General features: G+C 39.0%; 1 protein-coding gene across 3 annotated transcripts in view; it reads left to right on the plus strand.

Annotated features, from left to right (window-relative positions):
• Positions 1-19614, plus strand: part of dync2h1 (dynein cytoplasmic 2 heavy chain 1) — a 565214-nt gene that overhangs the window by 466851 nt on the left and 78749 nt on the right. For all 3 annotated transcript variants that reach the window (XM_043691805.2, XM_043691808.2, XM_043691806.2), the window contains 2 exons: positions 81-185; positions 18707-18823. In XM_043691805.2, coding sequence (XP_043547740.2) covers positions 81-185; positions 18707-18823 — 222 coding nt within the window. The remainder of the gene's footprint in view (positions 1-80; positions 186-18706; positions 18824-19614) is intronic.

The raw sequence follows: 19614 nt of genomic DNA on the forward strand, positions 1-19614 counted from the left end.
TGGAACTTATAGAATGTGGTTAGTTTTAATGTCTTGAAATCTATCCTTGGATAATCAATATCCATTCTTATCTGTTATAGGATTACCGTGCCATTATTACTCATTTACCAGAAGATGACAAACCTGCATATTTTGGCTTACCTGCCAACATAGAACGATCATCACAATGCATTTTCAGCAACCAGGTAATTGGTTTAGATTTTTATTTGATATTTAAGAAGTTATTGTTGTGAATTTCATCTCAATTCTATGGTCTAGTTAATTGACAAGAAATAGGCATCCAAGGGAGACAATCACAGAGGTATACCTTCAGAACACTAACCATAATATTGATGCTTATGGGGATGTATTTGAAAGCTACTAACATGTGTGATTAATTTTGTAGTGTCCTCACTCCCCATCCTCTTTCTCAGTGCTGTTGTAATCAAGCCTTCCTTCACTTCTCGCTAATCAGCTTTGGGATTGGGGATCCATCACTGAGGTCACCTCCCCAGGTCAAGTTCCAGCTCCATAGGAAAATGTACTGTTTCAACCAATGAACCATGAGCTGTCCTGGGTGTGACTTGACAGTAAACATGACAAAAGCCCCAAATTTTGTTATGTCTCACTAGGGGAGCATGCTGAAAATAAAACACCACAATTCCTGGATATAATGATTTTAAAATGTATGCAGAATTTGCTAATTTCCTAGATTTTTAGACCTAGGTTAATAGGAAGCACAGAGCAGGTTTCTTAAGAAGAACTACAATTATAAACAACTTAGCCTCAAGCTACAGGTAAACAGTGTATGAACTATCCTCAAATCTACTAATTAAAATTCTAGCTCACCTAAAATCTCTCCCTTACACACACATACAGAGAGACATGGATGGGCAGAGGGAAGGACTGGGTTAGCAGCTTAGTGGTCTTTAGCAAAAGGTTTGCTGAGGTGATTTTTGTGCTACTAGGAATGCTGGTTTTCAGTCTTCCTTATCTGAATGCTTTCACTTGTTTTCAGGAGGCACAGGGTGACTAGTTTATATTTATAAAAGTAATTGATTAAAAGTTATGGCTTATAGCAACTACTGAAAGAAAAGTAAATTAGCAAATAAGAGCAAAATAGTTCAGATGCTAGAGACTGAAATAAAAACAAAATGCTGGAGAAATCCAACAGATCTAGCATGATTTGTGGAGAGAGAAACAAAGTTAATATTTTGAATCCATTACTGTTCTACAGAACTCCAACTACTTGTTGACAGCTGAATCTCCATTTGCAACCCCAACTGAGCTCCAATTCATCTGCTAATCTCCTATCAGCACTGACAATGAGTGTCAGATTACATGCTTTCAAAAAGAGGCTGGTATCCTGTCACCAAGTAACCCTTTATTTACTTGTGCATAGCACACTGGCAGTGCCCAGCTGCTTGGAGTCAGTTGCCTGAACTGAGGAGATTCTAATCTTCTGGTTATATTTTCTTTTATATAGCTCAGTGAAGAAAAACAAAAATCAAAAACACAAAAAGAGAAACAGAAGGTAATGTCTCCTTAGTCAAGGGAACTCTCTCCCCCCACACGACAATGACTGACCAGCCAGTTTGGAGTCCTTCCTCAACTGAGAAGATTCAAATCTCTTGGTTATACCTTTAATTTTAAAAAAAGTACAAAATACAAACCAACAGTTAACATGAACAGTTTATACAAGAAACAACAGTTTACAGGGGAAAAGGGGTGGCAAAGCCCCGACCCAAACCCCACAATACAACCAGTTCACAGGAAAATGAGGGTGAATCTCAAATCCCACCTTACATCATCAAGAAGGAAACGGGGAACGCAATTACATACAGACACTCCGATAAATCAAACAATAAAACGATGCATATAACAGACACCCCTAACAAACCACCCGTTCCTCCCACTTTCTGGCCACTCAAAGACAGCCTGCATTTACAGGCCTCTTGGTCCATCCTATGCGCTATCTGGCTCTCACCCACCCCGATGCATATCCGGATCATGGACTGCCCCGACACACCTTCCAGCCACGTTGAGGACAGCCCGTCCCCCTCCCTGGGAGGGCAGCGTAGAGGGAAGCCCGCAAGCCTTCCAGCGCCACACCCTGTCCCTACACGCCATCTGACTCTCGGCCCCCCGATGCACCTTTAGGCCACTTCTATGACAGCCTGTACTGTCTCCCTTCTCGGGAAGACCGTGCTCAGAACAGCCTACCCGGCTCTCAGAGCAACTTGCATCAGGCTGACCTAGCCACCTTTTGGTTCTCTGGGTGACAGCTTTTGGACAACCTGGGCCTCCCAGCTCAGTGAGGCCTGCCAGACCCAGGGACGCACAAGACAGTGCAGGTGATAAACCTGACAAGCAACAAGCCAGTCAATTACCTTCAAACAGAGTTCCTTCTGGTACACAGAGCCCATTGTCAGAAATGGAGTCCACTCCAGTATGTAGAGTCCATTGCCAGAAAGAGTCCACAATCAAATGCAAAATCCACTCCACTGTGCAAGTTCACTGCTGAAGGCAGCAAATGCACACCCCACAGTACGCACACAGATGTTCGGTCTTCATAAAGACCTGGTCCATCCACAAAGGACCAGGCCCACTCACAGGAATACAGTTCATTATAAAAAGGTACAGTTAACTGACAGGAGATGGTCCACTCCAACCAGCAGCAAATGCTCACCACCCAGCACTTTCACAGGTGTTCAGTCTCCAGAGGCTTCGTCCACCTATAGAGGAACAGTACATCTGGAAAGGTGCATTCTCACAGGGGCTCAGTCCAAAAAAAGTGAAAACACATGCAAAAAAGAAAGACATCCAGAGTACAAGGGCGAAGTCCTGCCACAAAATCAGCATAGTCCTTCTCTCAAAAAAGGAAAAAAGGAGTAACACAGGCTGTAACCAGCCAGTGAAACAACAATTCCCTAACGAGAACTGGAATACTCCTGAAACACATTGACTGCGTAGATCAGCCAGTCCAGAAATCAGTTCTCAATAAAAAAGGAATACCAGTTAACAAACTGGCATTGTAGATCAAACTGCCCCAAAAAACAGAAACTGGCAACAGTATTCACTGGCTATGGCCAGCTGGCTCAGAGTCAAAACTGAGGAGATTCTAATCTCTAGGTTATTTTTTATTTTATTAAACAATGCAAAATACAGTTAATGTGAATAGCTGTGTACAAGAAACAGCAATTTACAGGGGAAAGGGGCGGCAAAGCCAGACCCCAAACCCCACCATACAACCAGTTCGCAGGAAAATGAGCACTAAGCTCGAATCCCACCTCGAATCAAGGAAACGGTGAATGCAATCACATACAGACAGTTGGGTAAACTGAACAATAGAATAGTGCATATATCACAGACACCTCGAGCAACCCAGCAAACCACCCGTCCCTCCCATCTTCCAGCCACTCATAGGAAGTGCACCCTTACGGACTCTCTATCTGCCCCAACACAGCTTCCGACCACTTCTAGGACAGCCCTTCTTGTCCCCTCCTCCTACCCCTCCAGGACGACAGCACTCAGAACAGCCTTCCCACCTTCTCTCTATTTATCTCTCTCCATCTCTATTTATCTCTCTCCATCTCTGTCTCTCTGTTCATCTCTGTCTCTCCATCTCTCTCTCAATTATCTCTGTCTATCTATTTATCTCTCTATTTGTGTCTCTGTTTCTCTGTTTATTTCTCTCCCTATCTCTGTCAATTTATCTCTCTCTCTCTCTCTACTTATATATCTCTCTCTATCTCTCTCCCCCATTTATATCTCTCTCTTTATCGCTCTCTCTCGCTCTAGCTATCTCTCCATCTTTTTATCCATCTCGCTCTGTCTCGCTGTTGCTCTAGCTGTCTCTCTTTATCTCGCTCTCTCTCTGTCTCGCTGTCGCTCTAGCTGTCTCTCTTTGTCTCGCTCTCGCTGTCTCGGAAAGAACAGCCATACAATTCCAAGTCATGGTGGTCAACGGCTTGGAGCAGAACTGTCAGGTTGTGGTGTTCCCATGGATCCGCTCTCATTGTCTTTCTAGGTGGTAATGGTCCTGGGTTTGGAAGGTGATATAGAAGGATTTTAGCCCAAAATTAAAAATACAGACAAAAAGCAATGGCCTTTACAACATGATAGACTCTTCCATGTTTGAACTCTGATGATGGTGGTGGTGAGCAACCAGAAAAGTAACAATCATAGGTGCTAGTACCACAGAGCCTTCCTCTCACCCATTGGTCTTAGTATTGTTCAGTGGAAAATCAGCAATGATTTAGTTGAATTGTACAGTAGGTTTAGGGGGCCGAATCCTCGACTCCTGTTTCCCACATTCCTAACCCACCTCTCTACACATAAATTGAAGGGTTTTGTACAGTATTTCCATAAATATCAGACATTAGCTAACCAAAACTAGAATATGTTGACCAAAATAAGTCAGCAATATATAAACTCCAGAATAAAATAAAGATATAAATGTCGAGCGCATTTTTTACCTGTTACTAAAAATAAAAGGAGCAATCAAAAAACTATAATTTATTTATTTGAATATGAGTAAACTAATAAATGCTAGGAGTCAAAAGCAAAATAAAGTAACAAAAAGTACTTGAAATGTACAGCAGAGTAATCAGTATTTGAATGGTTAACCTTTTTTTCCTTGCTTCTGATCCTGTTTCTATACTGCAAATACTGTCTGTTCCTGCAATGTTCATTTTATCCTTCTGCGGTTAAACGTGTGTTGGAATTCTTTATATTTCTAGCTCTATCTAGATGCAGATTGACTTGTGTTACGATCCTTGTGAAGATCGATAACATAAGAAATCCCGTGACACTATTTGAAAGAAACCACTCAACAGAATCTTCAGTTCTTAATTAAACTAGGTAGCATAAATATAATTCCATCATTAGTTAGAACCAAGTTATTTCAAATAGAGGTGGATTTCACTTCAACTAGCCAATCTGAGAAAGGCGTGCCTCAGAGTTACCAGCATGCACTCACTCACTTCCCACACTAATATGGAGTCATGAGCCATCTCTCAGTCTTTCCAATTTGACCTCCACTGGCATGACCTCTCTTTCCCATCCAATCATTTCAGTCCTCAAGCTGCATTTACCAGCAACAATTTTCCATCTAAAGACCATAGACATAATTACTACAGATAGGAGGCACATCTATCAATCCTCTTTCATTTGGGTCATTACAATCATAATGGCACAGACTCCCCAGAGACTCCGTTCTCTCAGTCCTTAATTATCTGGAGGGGCTCTGACACTACTTCAACGGCAGCAATGGGTATGGGATAATTCCTAATTCCCAAGACAAACAGTTACACTGGCACAGACATTTGCAGATTCTTAGAGACCTTTTAAAATTGGTGAGCGAGATCCAGAAACAAAACTTATGAATAAAAAAACAAATAGCTGGAGAAACTCAACAGCATCCAGCAGCATCAATGGAGAGAAAGCAGGTTTAACATTTTGAGTTCAGGGTTAATGGATCTATTTAAATTGCCTGACAAAATACTGTTCCATTTGATGAGAACCTTGCTGGTTTTCACTTTGCATGAATTCTTAGTCTTCTCAACAGCCAAACAGAAGAAGGTGGACTGGCCTTATTTTCTGCATAAATGTGGAACCATGCAATCCACGGTCTTTCCGACTTGACCTCAAATTTGTAGAATCTCTCACTTCCCAATTAATTGTTTCAACTCTTGAGGTATATTCACCTACAATTACCTTCTTCATCCACATGGCAACTCAAGGTGACATGGGGTTTCTTGGAACCTCATTTTTTTATACCATGGAAGCCAATTATTCTTTTAAAAAACAGCAGGTTATTAAACCAGAGGGGAGCTTAAGTTAAAACTTGCTAATATTTAATACAGATGTGCAGAGGAATAACTTCAAGCAAAGAGTAATCAATACTTGGAATGTGTTTGGTGTAACATATTAGGGCTTATGATTTTGCACATCAAGAGCCAAATTGCTTCTTTCATTTTTATCTCCTTTATGGTTTATGAATGAGACATTCTATAAATATGGTTCATCATTTAGATAAGGTTATCTTAAAATTTGCAAAAACCTTGAAGTAATATATTAATCCATAGTTACAGTCTACCAGGCAAATAATTAATGTATTTTCTGTAGATGGTGCTATTGCAGTCTTACAAAGAAAAAAGAAATGCTCGCATAACCATGCCAAATACTTTTCAGTTTTTATGAAGTTTAGTCACATTTCTAATGTAGAAAATGCAGCAGCCAATTTATATGGAGCCAATTCCAACAAACAACAATGTGACAATGACCATATTATGTCTTTTGTGATGTTAGTTGAAAGATAAATATTGGCCATGACACCAGGAATAACGTCTCCGCTCTCCTTTGAAATAGTGCTGTAACATCTCATATCTAGATAAGCAAGCATATGTGCTCTCAGTTGAACACAATTTGAGGGGTGGCACCTCAATACTTCTCTGGAATATCAGCATAATTGAGCTATCAATTGCTGCGCTAGACTGCAACTTGAACCCAGAACCTTATGCCTCAGATCAATTGAGCCATGGCTGACAATTAGAGTAAGATTTGCAAGTAAGCTCGGATTCAAGAATATGAAACAAAACCAAAAATTGCCAGATAAACTCAGCAGGTCTGGCAGCATCTGTAGAGAGAAAGCAGGGTTAACGTTTCAGGTCTAATGACCCCTCTTCTGAAGATGAATCGCTGGACCTAAACATTACCTTTCCTTTCTCTGCACAGATGCTGCCAATTCCTGCTGAGTTTCTCCAGGAATTTCTAGTTTGGTTTCAGATTTCCAGCAACTGCAGTGCTTTGGTTTATCCAAGGATATGTCCCAGCAAGTGTAACAGCTGCAGAATCCAGATCAAGACCAACCCCGGTCTAACACCTGAGCACCATGCCTATTATAGAAAGTAGCAGGAATAACATGAGACCAGGTAAACTGATTGATGACAGACTGATGGTTACAAATTATAATGGACTAACGAGCTATCAATTGGAGTGACAGTACATTCCACATGGATAGATTATCCCCTTTTTGGGACTATGGCTTCTGCAACCACCTGAAAAAAAAACACTTAAATGATCAGTTGCTATCTATTCCCATAGTTTATTGATGCCTCTTTGTAACTGATTGCAAATTGCAACTGAATGATCAATATAAATATATGGGGGCTCAAAGAAAACCTATCTTTTTTTTCCTATATTATTACATGTGTTCGCTTATTTATGAAGATAATATTGCCTTGAACTGTAGAAGTTAATGCTGCCTGCAGCATTTGTCTATATTGATATGTCTAAGCTTGGGTGTAAATATGGTTAGTTAAAATACTTAACAAATGATATTTTCCTTTGATGCTTACTAAAACACGACTGAAGGCTAAGCAAAAGATGTTGAAAGTTGACATTGGATTTTGTATCACTATGCATTAATCTGTTATTTATATTGTAAACTTATCTATAAGCCCCTTATTGAATCTCATTTTTTCAGTAATGCGGACAATTTAAGTTGTGAAATAAATTGTGCTTTTTGACTATTGACCTGCAGTGGAGTAGATGCAGGTAAGTACTGCAGTGCAGTAGAGAGGATAGCCTTCAGTAACCTTTGCTTCTCCTGTGCACCAAAGAATAAATCCCTTGGGTTGCCTGCTGCTGTATTTCAACCAGCCACAGTACTTGAATACATTAATTGTATAGATTGTGCCTCACAGTACGTGGCTGAAATTAAGAATTCTGCAGTAGATGAAAGCTGCTGAGTCCAAGACAAAATAACTCGTGCTGTGTTAGACACTAACATGTGCCAAATGTAGATGTCCAGTACTGTTATTTTTGGAATTAATAGTCTGAATATAAATTGCAGACTGCTAGGTTATATAATTGAGTTTATTAAAAAAAATTTGTCTTTTTAAAACCTTCCAATTTGTCATGCATCCTGGAAGAATTAGCATGAAAATATTGATTACTGGATCACTCATAAAACTTGTTTTGCTTTCATATGTGAAGGTCTGGGAATGAAAAGAACACAAGTCTTCAGTATATTTCCCATTAACAACAATTTTGCACACTCGTTATTGTCTCATTTGAAAATTAACAACAGCAAATTCAGCATAATCTTCGAATGGCACTTATTCATCTTTTGTATCATATGTTCCATATCTTACTACCGCTACAACTTAAGGCAATAAATAAATTAATATTTGTGGAAGTATTTACTTTAACTATATTTCCATCATGGGTCATAAATAATAACCGATTCTGCTAGAAATAATTTTGTTCATATTTAACGAACTTTCCAACGTCTGTGCTTCACTAACCACAGCAACCCTGAAAGCTGGCATTTACTGTAACCTCAGAGCAGGATAAGAACAGCATTGCCAGTGGCTCTGAAGGTGACCTTGGCAATGATTTTTTTATTGATTTGGCTCCTTCTCGACTGCAGTTGGAAATATTTGCAATATCTTCCGGTTTGCCTTGCACAGTTGCATATGAGAGGTCACTGCACTGTATTCAAAGGGAACTAGCTACATTTGTTCTCCCTCTCCAGAGAACAACTAGCATAGTGAGTGTGTGGCTTGTTAGGACTTCACATTTCCCATAGTGCATGGTGCCACTACTGTGTGCACATTGTGTTCCTGGTGTTGTATATCAGCTCTGTCCTTTGGTGGAACTCAAAAGTATTCTATTCCCTGAATGTCAGCTAGCACATGACCCTACACAATATGTCATGCAAGTCAGTATCCAATTTATCAGCAGCAACCATGATGCCTTCATCCTGCGGTGCTGGCTGCATTTGAATCTCTGTGGTAGACCAAAACTTTAGTGTTTGGTGATAGGGCTATCCACTGAACACAAGTCTGATAGTTCTGGTGCACAAGCTGTACATAATGCATATAATAATAGACATTCTACCTGAAGCTGCGTGGAAGAATAGACTACTGCAATTCTGGAACAGCACTTCTACGGCCTGGATGACAGTGGAGGAAGCTTGTAGTGTTGGCAGAATGAATGCAAAATTCTACCATAATGAATGGACAACCCTTGCCACTGTATACGTGGTGAGCAGCTGAGGACAAGGAGTCAAAAGAGGAGCAAGAGTCACCCTAGACTGCTGGTATTTCCATGAAAAATTAATAAAGTACAATATCAATGACTACAACACCAATCTCTCATTCACACCAGATGTTACTGCTGTCCTTGGTAATTGTAATAAATGTGTACCCACAATGTTTCTGTAGTGATAGCTTTTGTTTTTGTATTCTAATCTAAGTTTGTAAGCTAAATTATGTCAAATCATACACAAATTTGACAAGCAGAAGGCTGGAAGAACACAGCAAGCCAGGCAGCATCAAGAGGTGGAGAAATCGATGTTTTTGGTATAACCCTTCTTCAGGAATGGGAATTGGGGTAGGGAGAGGTGTAGATAAAGGGTGGGGGATTTGGGGATGATTAGAGCTTAGAGATGAGAAGTTAAAGTGAGAGTTATGATGATAGTGTCAACTTCAATAGTTTCATCTCAGCTGTTGGCCAACCCCTTGGCAGTGGAAGTTCCAGTAATGATCCGCCTTGAGTGCTGGTTTGGTCAGTGTTGGCAGTCACACATATTCTTATCTGGTTAGTTGTTCTACATTCAGTTGTGCACTATCTAATCTTGTGGTAGCCAGAGAAATGTGTAAATAAGTGACATTAGTTAATTTAGCTATCGTGCTTAAATAGCTTTTGTGTGCTAGCCCTGAAATCTCGATGTGAAGTTTCTGACATTGCAAATAGTTAAGGGTAGCTTATGAATGATAGTGAGTTTTGATTGATAATTGGGTCTCAGTAGGTGAGTGACAGGGCTGTGCTGATTTGAGCAAAGTTGGTGGAATACTTTTAAAATACATTCATCTGTGTGAAGTCATCTTGCAGCACACATTTAGTTTCTCAAGACTTATCATGTCTGAACAGCCCACCTCACTGGTCTTAATCTCTGGCACACGGACTGGGAGAGATTGCTAGATATTTCCTCCAGAAAAGTCCATTCATTGTTGAGCTTCTGGGTTGTTTGTTTGACATCACGGTCCTGAAATTATATGTTTGAATTTTTACTTTGTTCCCGTTTTTCTTGCATTTTCTTACAAAACATATTGCTAGGGTATACTATTTCAAATTTAAAGAAACCAACTTGCCTCAAAACAGATTTCTTCCAATATTGACTGTGTATATTTCCACATATTGTTATAACTAGCAAACATCATAAATTGGAATTTCCCTTCCCAGTAATACTGTGGGTGTACCTACAACAGAGGACTGGAATGGTTCCAAATATGGTCACCATCACCTGCTCAAGTAAATTTGAGATGTTAGATCACATGGGATTCTGGGTGACCTTGCTAATTGGGTACAAAATTGGCTTAATGGCAGGAGATAGAGTGTGATGGTGGAGGATTGTTTTTCAGATTGCCCCCCTATGACTGGTGGTGTTCCCACAGGGATCAGTGCTGGGTCCACCTTTGTTTGTCATTTATATAAATGATTTAGATGAGAGTGTAGAAAACCTGGTTAGTAAGTTTGCAGCTGTCACCAAGACTGGTGGCATAGGTGACAGTGAAGAAGGTTTCTAAGATTACAAAGAGATCTTGATCAATTGAGTCAATGGGACGAAAAGTAGTAAATGGAGTTTAATTTGGATAAATGTGAAGTATTGCATTTTGGTAAAACAAACAAAGTCAAGACTCATGCAATTAAAAATAAGACCTTGGGTAGTGTTGTAGAACAGAGACCCAAGAGTTCAGGCACATAATTCTTTGAAGTTTGCATGACATATAGATAGGTAGTTAAGGTATTTGGCGTGCTTGCCTTCACTGCTCAGACCCTTGAGTATAGGAGTTGGGGTGTTACATTGAGCTTGTGCAGGATATTGCTGAGGCCTCTTCTGGAGTATTGTGTCCTGTTCTGGTCTCCTGTTATAGGAAGGATATTATTAAGCTAGAGAGGGTTCAGAAGAGATTTACCAGGATGTTGCTGGGAATGGAGAGTTTGAATTGTAAAGAAAGGCTGGATAGGCTGGGACCTTTTTCATTGGAGCATAGGAGGTTGAGAGGTGACCTTATCATGAGGGGTATAGATAAGGTGAATGGCAGGTATTGTTTCTCCAGGGTGCAGGATTTCAAGACGAGTGGCATATATTTAAGGTGAGAGGAGAAAGGTTTAAAAAGACGAGGGGTAATTGTTTTACACAGTGGTTCATGTCTGCATTGAACTTCTGGAGGAACTGGTGCAGTTAAAATGTTTAAAGGCATTTAGATATGTACATGAATAAGAAATGTTTGGAAGAATATAGACCAACTGCACACAGGTGGGATTTGTTAAGTTTGGGGTTATGGTCGGCATGGACTGGTTGGACCAAAGAGTCTGTTTCTGTGCTGGATGACTAAGACTCTATAAATGCTGGACTAGCCAGCAAGTCCACATATTATTAAAGAGTTCATTTTTAAAAGCTCATAGAATCCAATTTCTTCCATATGTCTGCCTTCCAAAATACTATTGTATTGTTTTTTAAATACTATCCAGATTTGACTATTACCTTTCTTGTTAGGATTTTACATAATATACAAGGAAAGCTACTAGATGATCTACAAATTAATATGATTTGATTTGGCCATTCATTTTCATCCTTAGTTATAGGGGAAAGATATCTCGCAAATTAGGAGACATTCACGGAGCCAGTTACGCGGAGTCTGTGGTAATGAGTTACCATTGTCTGCTAAAATTAATTTATCTTTATACACAATAAAGAAAAGAAACAATTTCAGATTGAATTTATGGACATGGTTTGAATCAGATAATTAAACCTTTCCATTGTCTAATAAATATGCATGAAAAACACAAATTATGTAAATATGTATGAATAATTAGCATGAGCACAAGTCGAACTTTTGAAATGAAATCTCAGCTAATAGCTTTTGAAGTTGAATGTCATCAAGAAAAAGGGAAGCAACCCGAACAATCTGTAAATGTTGTCCAACATCCTGCTTCTATTTGACTTCCTAGTGCTATTTTGAACAGTTAAACCAAATTTGCCTCTTTCATAATAAAACTAGAGCGACAGTGATTAGATGCAGTTTAATAGTTATGAGGATGATTTATTATTTTTCATTGATTTCTCCACTATATTAATTTGGGGATTTTTTACTCTCCTCTGATAAAGTTGAAGAGCAAATTCATTTCAGCTACAGCCCAACGCAGCCTCATGTAGGTGGCGGCAGAGTAGGATACACCTGTCAGAGCTCCTCTGCTCTGCCTGTTCTTTTTCTATCTTTTTCCTTTTTTCTCTTGTCATCTTCTTCTCTCCCCTCGGTATCAGAGATGAATACTGGCTCAGCAGCAGGCATTAGCAGCAGGTCCTCAGAACAGCAAAGCCCAGTACAGCATGTGGGCCACAAGCCTCAGAACAGCACAAGCAGCGAGCCCTGGAGTAGCACGTGGGCTGTAAGCCCCAGAACATTGCGAACAGCGAGCCCTGGTACAGCACATTGGCAGTGAGTCACAAGCAGAGACCAGCTCAGAGGAGGCAGTTCTGGCAATTATGTTGGAGCAGCTCAGTGCCCATATAGAGTGGAATGGGGGTTGGAGCAGAATGGGGATGGTTGTTGGACTGGGATCTGGTATGGGCGGTCAGACCATATGTGGAGGCCCTACACTGAGTTGCTATGCTGTAATGTCTATTTGAAATTTCCTACCTTACTGCAATATCAACTCTTTAATGCTGTTCTACTTTTTAACTTTTTTTTAACTCTGAAGTAATGCATGTACTTTTATTCCTCTGCTGTGTCCACGAATTGTTGCCATATGAAGGCAGACATTGTAAAAGCTTTTCACTGTGCACCTACAATGGAGTACATGTGATAATAAAGGATATTATATGTTGTATGTATTCATTACTATAGAGCAAAGAAAGGAAAATGGATGGGATTGCCTAGCATCTACCTGGGCACCAGAAATAATAATGGCAAAAACAGCCCTGTTGCCATCCCCCAGTCCTCCTGGGGACTAGTCCCAAATTTTGGAGAACTGTCTGACAGACTAGTCAAAAAATAATCTGACATAGTCATGTCATAGAATCATACCTTACAGGCAATGTCTCAGACACCGCCATCACCATCCCTGGATTTGTCTTGTCACAACTGATCCAGCAGAAGTGGCAGCATATTCTGGAGAATGTGCCCTGGGGATCATCAAATTGACTCTGAACCCCATTAAGTCTCATGGTATTAGGTTAAACATGGTTCAGGAAACCTTCTGCTGATTCCCACGTACTGTCTTCCCTCAACTGATGAATGAGTATTCCTCCATGTTGAACACCATTTGGAGGAAGCACTGAGGGTTACAAGAGTATCGAATATACAATGGGTGGGGAATTTCAATGTCCATCAGCAAAAGTGGCTGGGTAGCAACAAAAGTACTGATCAAATTGTTTGGATTCTAAAGGACGTAGCTGCTAGGTTGGATCCGCCACAGATGGTAAGGGAACCAACAAAAACCAACATATATTTGACCTCATCCTCACCAATTTGCCTGCTACAAATGCATCTGTCCAATACAGTAGTGGTAAGAATGACCCTCACATAGTCCTTGAGACAAAGTCCCATCTTCACATTGAGAATACTGTCCATCATGTTGTATGACACTATCATGGTTCAAAATGGGCAAACTTTGAACATATCTAGCCACTTAAGACTGGAAATCCATGAGATACTGTACTCCAGGACAATCTGCAATCTCATAGCCGGGCATATCCGCCACTCAGCCCTGGTTCAATGGAGAGTGCAGGAGGACATGAGAAGAGCAGCAGCAAGTACATATAAAAATTTGATGTCAACTTGGTGAAGCTATCAAACAGGATTACTTGCATGCCAAACAATGTAAGAAACGTGTGATAGACAGAGCTGAGCAATCCCACAACCACCAGATCAGATATCAACTCTGTAGTCCTGTCGCATACAGTCATGAATGGTAGCCGACAATTATAAACAATTCACTGGAGGAGGACGTCCACAAATATCCCCATCCTCAATGATGGAAGAGCACAATATATCAATGAAAAGATAAAGTTGAAGCATTCACATCAATCTTCAGCTAGAAGTGCTGAATGGATGATTCATCTCTGCGTTCTCCAGTGTCCACAACATTACAAATACCAGTCTGTGGTTATTTTGATTCATTCCACATGATAGCAAGGAATAGTCTACACTTGATCATCAGTAAAGCGATGGAAGGTATTGTCAGTAGTGCTTTCAAGCAGCCCTTGCTTAGCAATAACCTGCTCAGTGATGCCCAGTTTGGGTTCCACCAGGGCCACTCAGCTCCATTACAGCCTTGGATCAAACATGGATAAGAGTTGAATTTGAGAGGTGAGGTGAGAGTGAAAGTCCTTGACATCAAGGCCATATTCAACAAAGTGTGGCATCAAGGAGTCCCAGCAAAACGAGAATCAATGAGTATCGGGACAAACTGTCTGCTGGTTGGAGTCATACCTGACACATAGGAAGATGCTTGTGGTTGTTGAACCTCAGTTATCTCAGCTCCAGAACATCTCTGCAGGAGTTCCTCCTAAGCCCGACCACCTTCAGCTGCTTCATCAATGACCTTCCCTTCAACATAAGGTCAGAAGTGGGGATTATCACCAATGATTGTACAATATTCAGCACCATTTATGACTTGATATTGGAATAGTCCATGCTCAAATGCAACAAGACCTGGATAATGTCCAGGCTTGGGCTGAAAAGTAGCAAATAACATTCGTGCCACACAAATTACAGGGAATGACTATCTCCAATAAGAGACAATCTAACCACTGCCCCTTGACATCCAATGGTGTTACTATCTCGAATCCCCCATTATCAACATCCTGGGGGTTACAATTGGCCAGAAACTCAACTGAATTTGCCATATAAACACAGTGGCTATTTTACTCACATATATAAACATTTGCCACCATGTTTTATGCATGAATATTAGTGGTTGGCACATGAATACCTAAATCTTGGAATCAATATGTTAAAATAAGTTGCTTGTTTGTATGGTTTATGCAGTTTACCTGGTGGTATTCTCACATATGAGTTAGAAGATTGTAAATTCAAGTTTCAGCCCCTGATTTGAGCACACAATTTAAATTCACACTTTAGTGAAGTACTGGGGGAATGCTGCACTTTCTGGGTGCCATCTTGTAAATGAAATGTTAAACTGAATCTTTGCTTGCGTGTACAAAATACCATATGACATTTGAAGAAGAACAAGAGCACTCTCCTGATGTATTGGCTGATATTTATCATGCAACCAACATTGTCAGAACAGATTATATCATCTTTTATCTCACTGCTATTTGTAAGAATTTGCTATAAACAATTTCACTGTGTGTTTTCTCACACAACAGCAGTCATACAGTTCCAAAGTGGCAGTGAACCACTTCATGAAATCCTGAGGACTGAAAGGAATTTTACAAATGCATTCTATCTTCATTCAAACTTTAAGCCAACTACTTAAGGCATCTCTACCTTGTTGCCAGCAAATGTTATGCAGAACACAAAATTATTGTTATTTCAACTTTAAGTGGTACTAAATTTTCTCATTCAGAATGAGCATTGTGGGAAATGGAAAATTCATGGTGCTACAGTTGGTGAGAGTATTACTGAGATTGAGGTTAAGTAGATATCTTTTCATATGAAATTAAAACAGAAAATTGTGGAAATAATCATCTGACCAATGATGACTATAAGAGAGACAGTATTAATATTCCAGGTCAATTAGCTTTGCATCTATCTTTTCATTTCCAGTGTGGAAGTAGTCAGATTTGTCAAACTGCAATGCAATTAATATTGTCAAAATTTTACTAATGTATATCCTTTAATTTCTTAATCCATCCAAGACATTCTTGTATACATTAGTAGCAGTGTTGTAAGTCAAAGAAGGTTAAGAAATGCTTCTGTTATGGTTGTGACCGCTGGGATATTTAATAGATTATTGTATATAGGTATATCTTGTTTTTACCCTGGTCATTTTACCAAAAGAATATTTGTTGTTTCCTGCAAAACTTTCTACAGCTTGTGGCTGAAAAGAAACAAGTTCAATGTAACTAGTTAGGAATCCAATCTAACGAATCAAAGTAGTTTTTAAAAAATCTTTTGTGACAGCTGTTACCTCGAGTTGAATAGTGCAGCTCATGTTAGAACCATGTAGTCAACAGTATTTTCAAAATTATTTGGATATATTGGGAAATATCAATATATTTATTTCAATAATAAGTAGAATGTAGTTGATGTGCTGTTATATTTTTACGTTGGTGACAGATTAATTCACGTGTGTGTGCTTTTCTCCTTTACTGTGAAAGTATATTTTGATTATTTTGAAATCCAGAATTGCATTTTCAGTCCCATCACAATATATAAAGATTACTTTTACCCACAGATACTAGTACATTATCAAAAATGTTTGTACCTTAATCATTAGTAAGTGTTTATTCAGTTTTGATTACAGTTTTTCTGTTGTATACAAAATAGTGTTCTTTTAATATGATAATTTACAGTTTTGGCCTGCAGCAATATCTATTCTTTATGTTCCTTCATTCAAACCTTATGTGTCTTGCACTCATGTAGCTCTAAATATTAACACCAATGCCAAATCCAGGACAGAGAGGAATTATATAGCAGTCTTTCAATGTGTGTCAAATATTTAGCAAGAATTATTAAAAATATATACATTAAAGGATTTCACGTGGATGTTTTTTCTTCTTTATTCGCTTATGGAATGTGGGTGATACTGGTTGGGCTAACATTTATTGCCTATCCCTAAGTTGCCCTTGAGAAGGTGGTGGTGAGCTGCCTTCTTGAACTGCTGCAATCCATGAATCCCTAACTTTGCAGTCTACACAAGATCTTTTTTTGTATAGATTAATAGCAGTATTGCAGATCCAATAAGATCAAGGCATACTTCTTTTATGGCTGTGACTGCTGGATTATTTAATTCTTCAATTTTGATTGTTCATTTACCAGTTTAGTGCTTGTTTGAATTAGTGGTTATTGTTTTGGAGATGGAAGGCTTCCAATGTGACCTTTTAGGTAATTGTAGTCAGTATCTTCAAGCAGCTGGGGCCTTTAGGATCTGGCTGCAAACCATAGCACTTTGACATGGCTGAAGCAGTGTACTATGACTCGGTGTGGGCCACTGGTTGACTTCATGTTGTTATACTAGGAGAAGTATAACATGCCTGAATTTTCACATCATAAGCAACAGACTTTGCAACAGAAAAAAACCACTTTGACAGCCACTTGGCAATTCAAACAATTACTTGATTAATGGATGGATGGCTAAAGTAACATAAATTCAGATTTTTTTTTGAAGATAACCCATGAATGTCAATAAGGATTGTTCAAACTAAGTTTCACTGAAAAAATTGCAGGATGATCCAAGTCTAGAATTTCTTAGATTTGGGTCATTGTTTTCTCCAGGTGCTAAATCCACTAAGTGATTTATTATTGGTCCAAGAAGGCCTAGAAAAACTAATTTTCTCTTGGTCAAAGCCAACTGTGAGGATGCTATTTTCTTGAAGAAGTGCCTTTTGAGAAAAGGCCTGTAGACTATGAACATAATCTCAGTATGGATTTTAAGTGTCTTATTTGGACAGTGATGCAAAAGCAACAAATAATTGTGATTGTAAGACTATTGAATTAGGTACTATCGATTTAAATTCAAATACTGTCCCCTCAAGTATATTTAATAGTGTTCTAAAATACTATGTATTATCTGATCATGATCAGATAAATGAACAAAACAATAGTTTATTTTGAGTGAAATGGATAGGAATCCTTAGTAAGAGCCCAAAATTTCAAGAAGTCAATGTAGACCAAAATTAATTTTGCCTAGAATAGTGCGTCCTATGGAAATAATAATAAAATAAATTAGCATAACATTGCACAATTCTAAATTGTACTTTTGAATTGAAGTCTTAAGTTCTGTTTGATTGATCAGCTGCACAAATTTGCATCTGAAAATATATATTGATGTGATTCACCTTAAATACTTACTCGCTCCATAACCCAGGCCCACAGTGGCAGCAATGTGTATCATATACAAGGTGCACTGCAGCAACTTTCTAAGGATTCATTTAAAACAGCTTTCAAACACAGGACCTCAGTGACATTGAAGGATAAGGGGAACAAGGTGGTCAGGAGATGATCATAAAGAATGCTGCAGAAACTCAGTAGGTCTAGCAGCATCTGTGGTGAGACACACAGAGTTCGTGTTTCAAATTCAGTTCATACCAGAGTCAAAATATTACACTCTCTTTTTCTCTTTGACAAATGGTAGCCATGATGTGGAGGTGCTGGTGTTTGACCGGGGTGGACAAAGTTAGAAGTCACACAAACCTGGTTATAGTCCAACAGGGTTTATTTGAAATCAAAAACATTCAGAGCGCTGCTGCTTCGTCGGGTGAGGTGTCACTGGATCTAAATCCTAGAACTTCCTTCAGGGCTACTGTGGGTGTAGGTAGATCATGTAGGCTGTAGCAGTTCAAGAAAATGACTCATTAGAACCTTTTTCAAAGGCAATTAAAGCTTCATGATAAATGCAAATGATACCAATGATGCTCATTCCATATGAATGAATAAAAACAAAGAATATTAATGTGATGCAATGTCAGTGAATCTAGTTACTCACAATTGATCACATTTGATCTCTCAATTCTCCCTTACAGGTAATTTCCCAGCTCCGGATTCTGAGCAGGTCAATGACAGCTGGCAGCAAGTTTGACAGAGATATTTGGTCCAATGAATTGTCTCCTATTCTCAACCTCTGGAAGAAACTTAATCAGGTAAGTTACTGTTCAGATGAAAATCATTGTCTGGAATTTCCTCAGAACTCCAAAGAAATAGTGAAGACAAGCAAAGAGACATTAGCCTCTCAGGCATCTCAGGAAGTAAACTCTTGCATTATGAATTTAACATTTGCTATGTGTTGTTTACTATTCTAATGCTCAGTGGTGTTTATTTACAACCAAAATCTAATAATATGAACATAATGCAAGCAAAATTATTACACTCCTTTCCTTCTTAGTGTTTAAAGTAGTGCAGCAAGACATGATAGCTAGAAAAATAACCGATGGCAACATTGTAAGGAAAGTACATATATTCATACACAAAACCAGTTAAATAGGGAACATGGAATACTTGTATATTATGTAGAATAATCTATGCACATGCATGTCCATGTACTTTTGCCTTTGTTCCCTTTTTAGAACTGTGCTAGTTTGTCTCCATTGTTTTTTCACTACACTTTCTATCAAAATGCTTCACCACATACTTGTCCAAGTGTTAAATTTCATCTGCCATTTGTATGGCCATTTTGTGATCCTATTTATGTCTTGCAGTTTATTTGTATAATCCTCATTGTCAGCCACTCCTCTAACTTTGGTATCATAGTGAAATTTAAAATTTGATTCTGTATTCTGATATCCTAATAGTTTAATAAAAGTGGTGCTAGGACTGAACTCGAGATCACTGCTGTCTACCATCCTCCAGTTGGAAAGTCAACCTTTCACCATGACTCTTTTTTTAAAATCCTTAAATCAATTTTTTTGTTCCACACTGAAACATCCAGTGTGTT

This window comes from Chiloscyllium plagiosum, unplaced genomic scaffold (assembly GCF_037043375.1).
Source record: "Chiloscyllium plagiosum isolate Xiang-an unplaced genomic scaffold, Cpla_swu_hap1 HiC_scaffold_6, whole genome shotgun sequence".
Lineage (NCBI taxonomy): Eukaryota > Metazoa > Chordata > Chondrichthyes > Orectolobiformes > Hemiscylliidae > Chiloscyllium > Chiloscyllium plagiosum.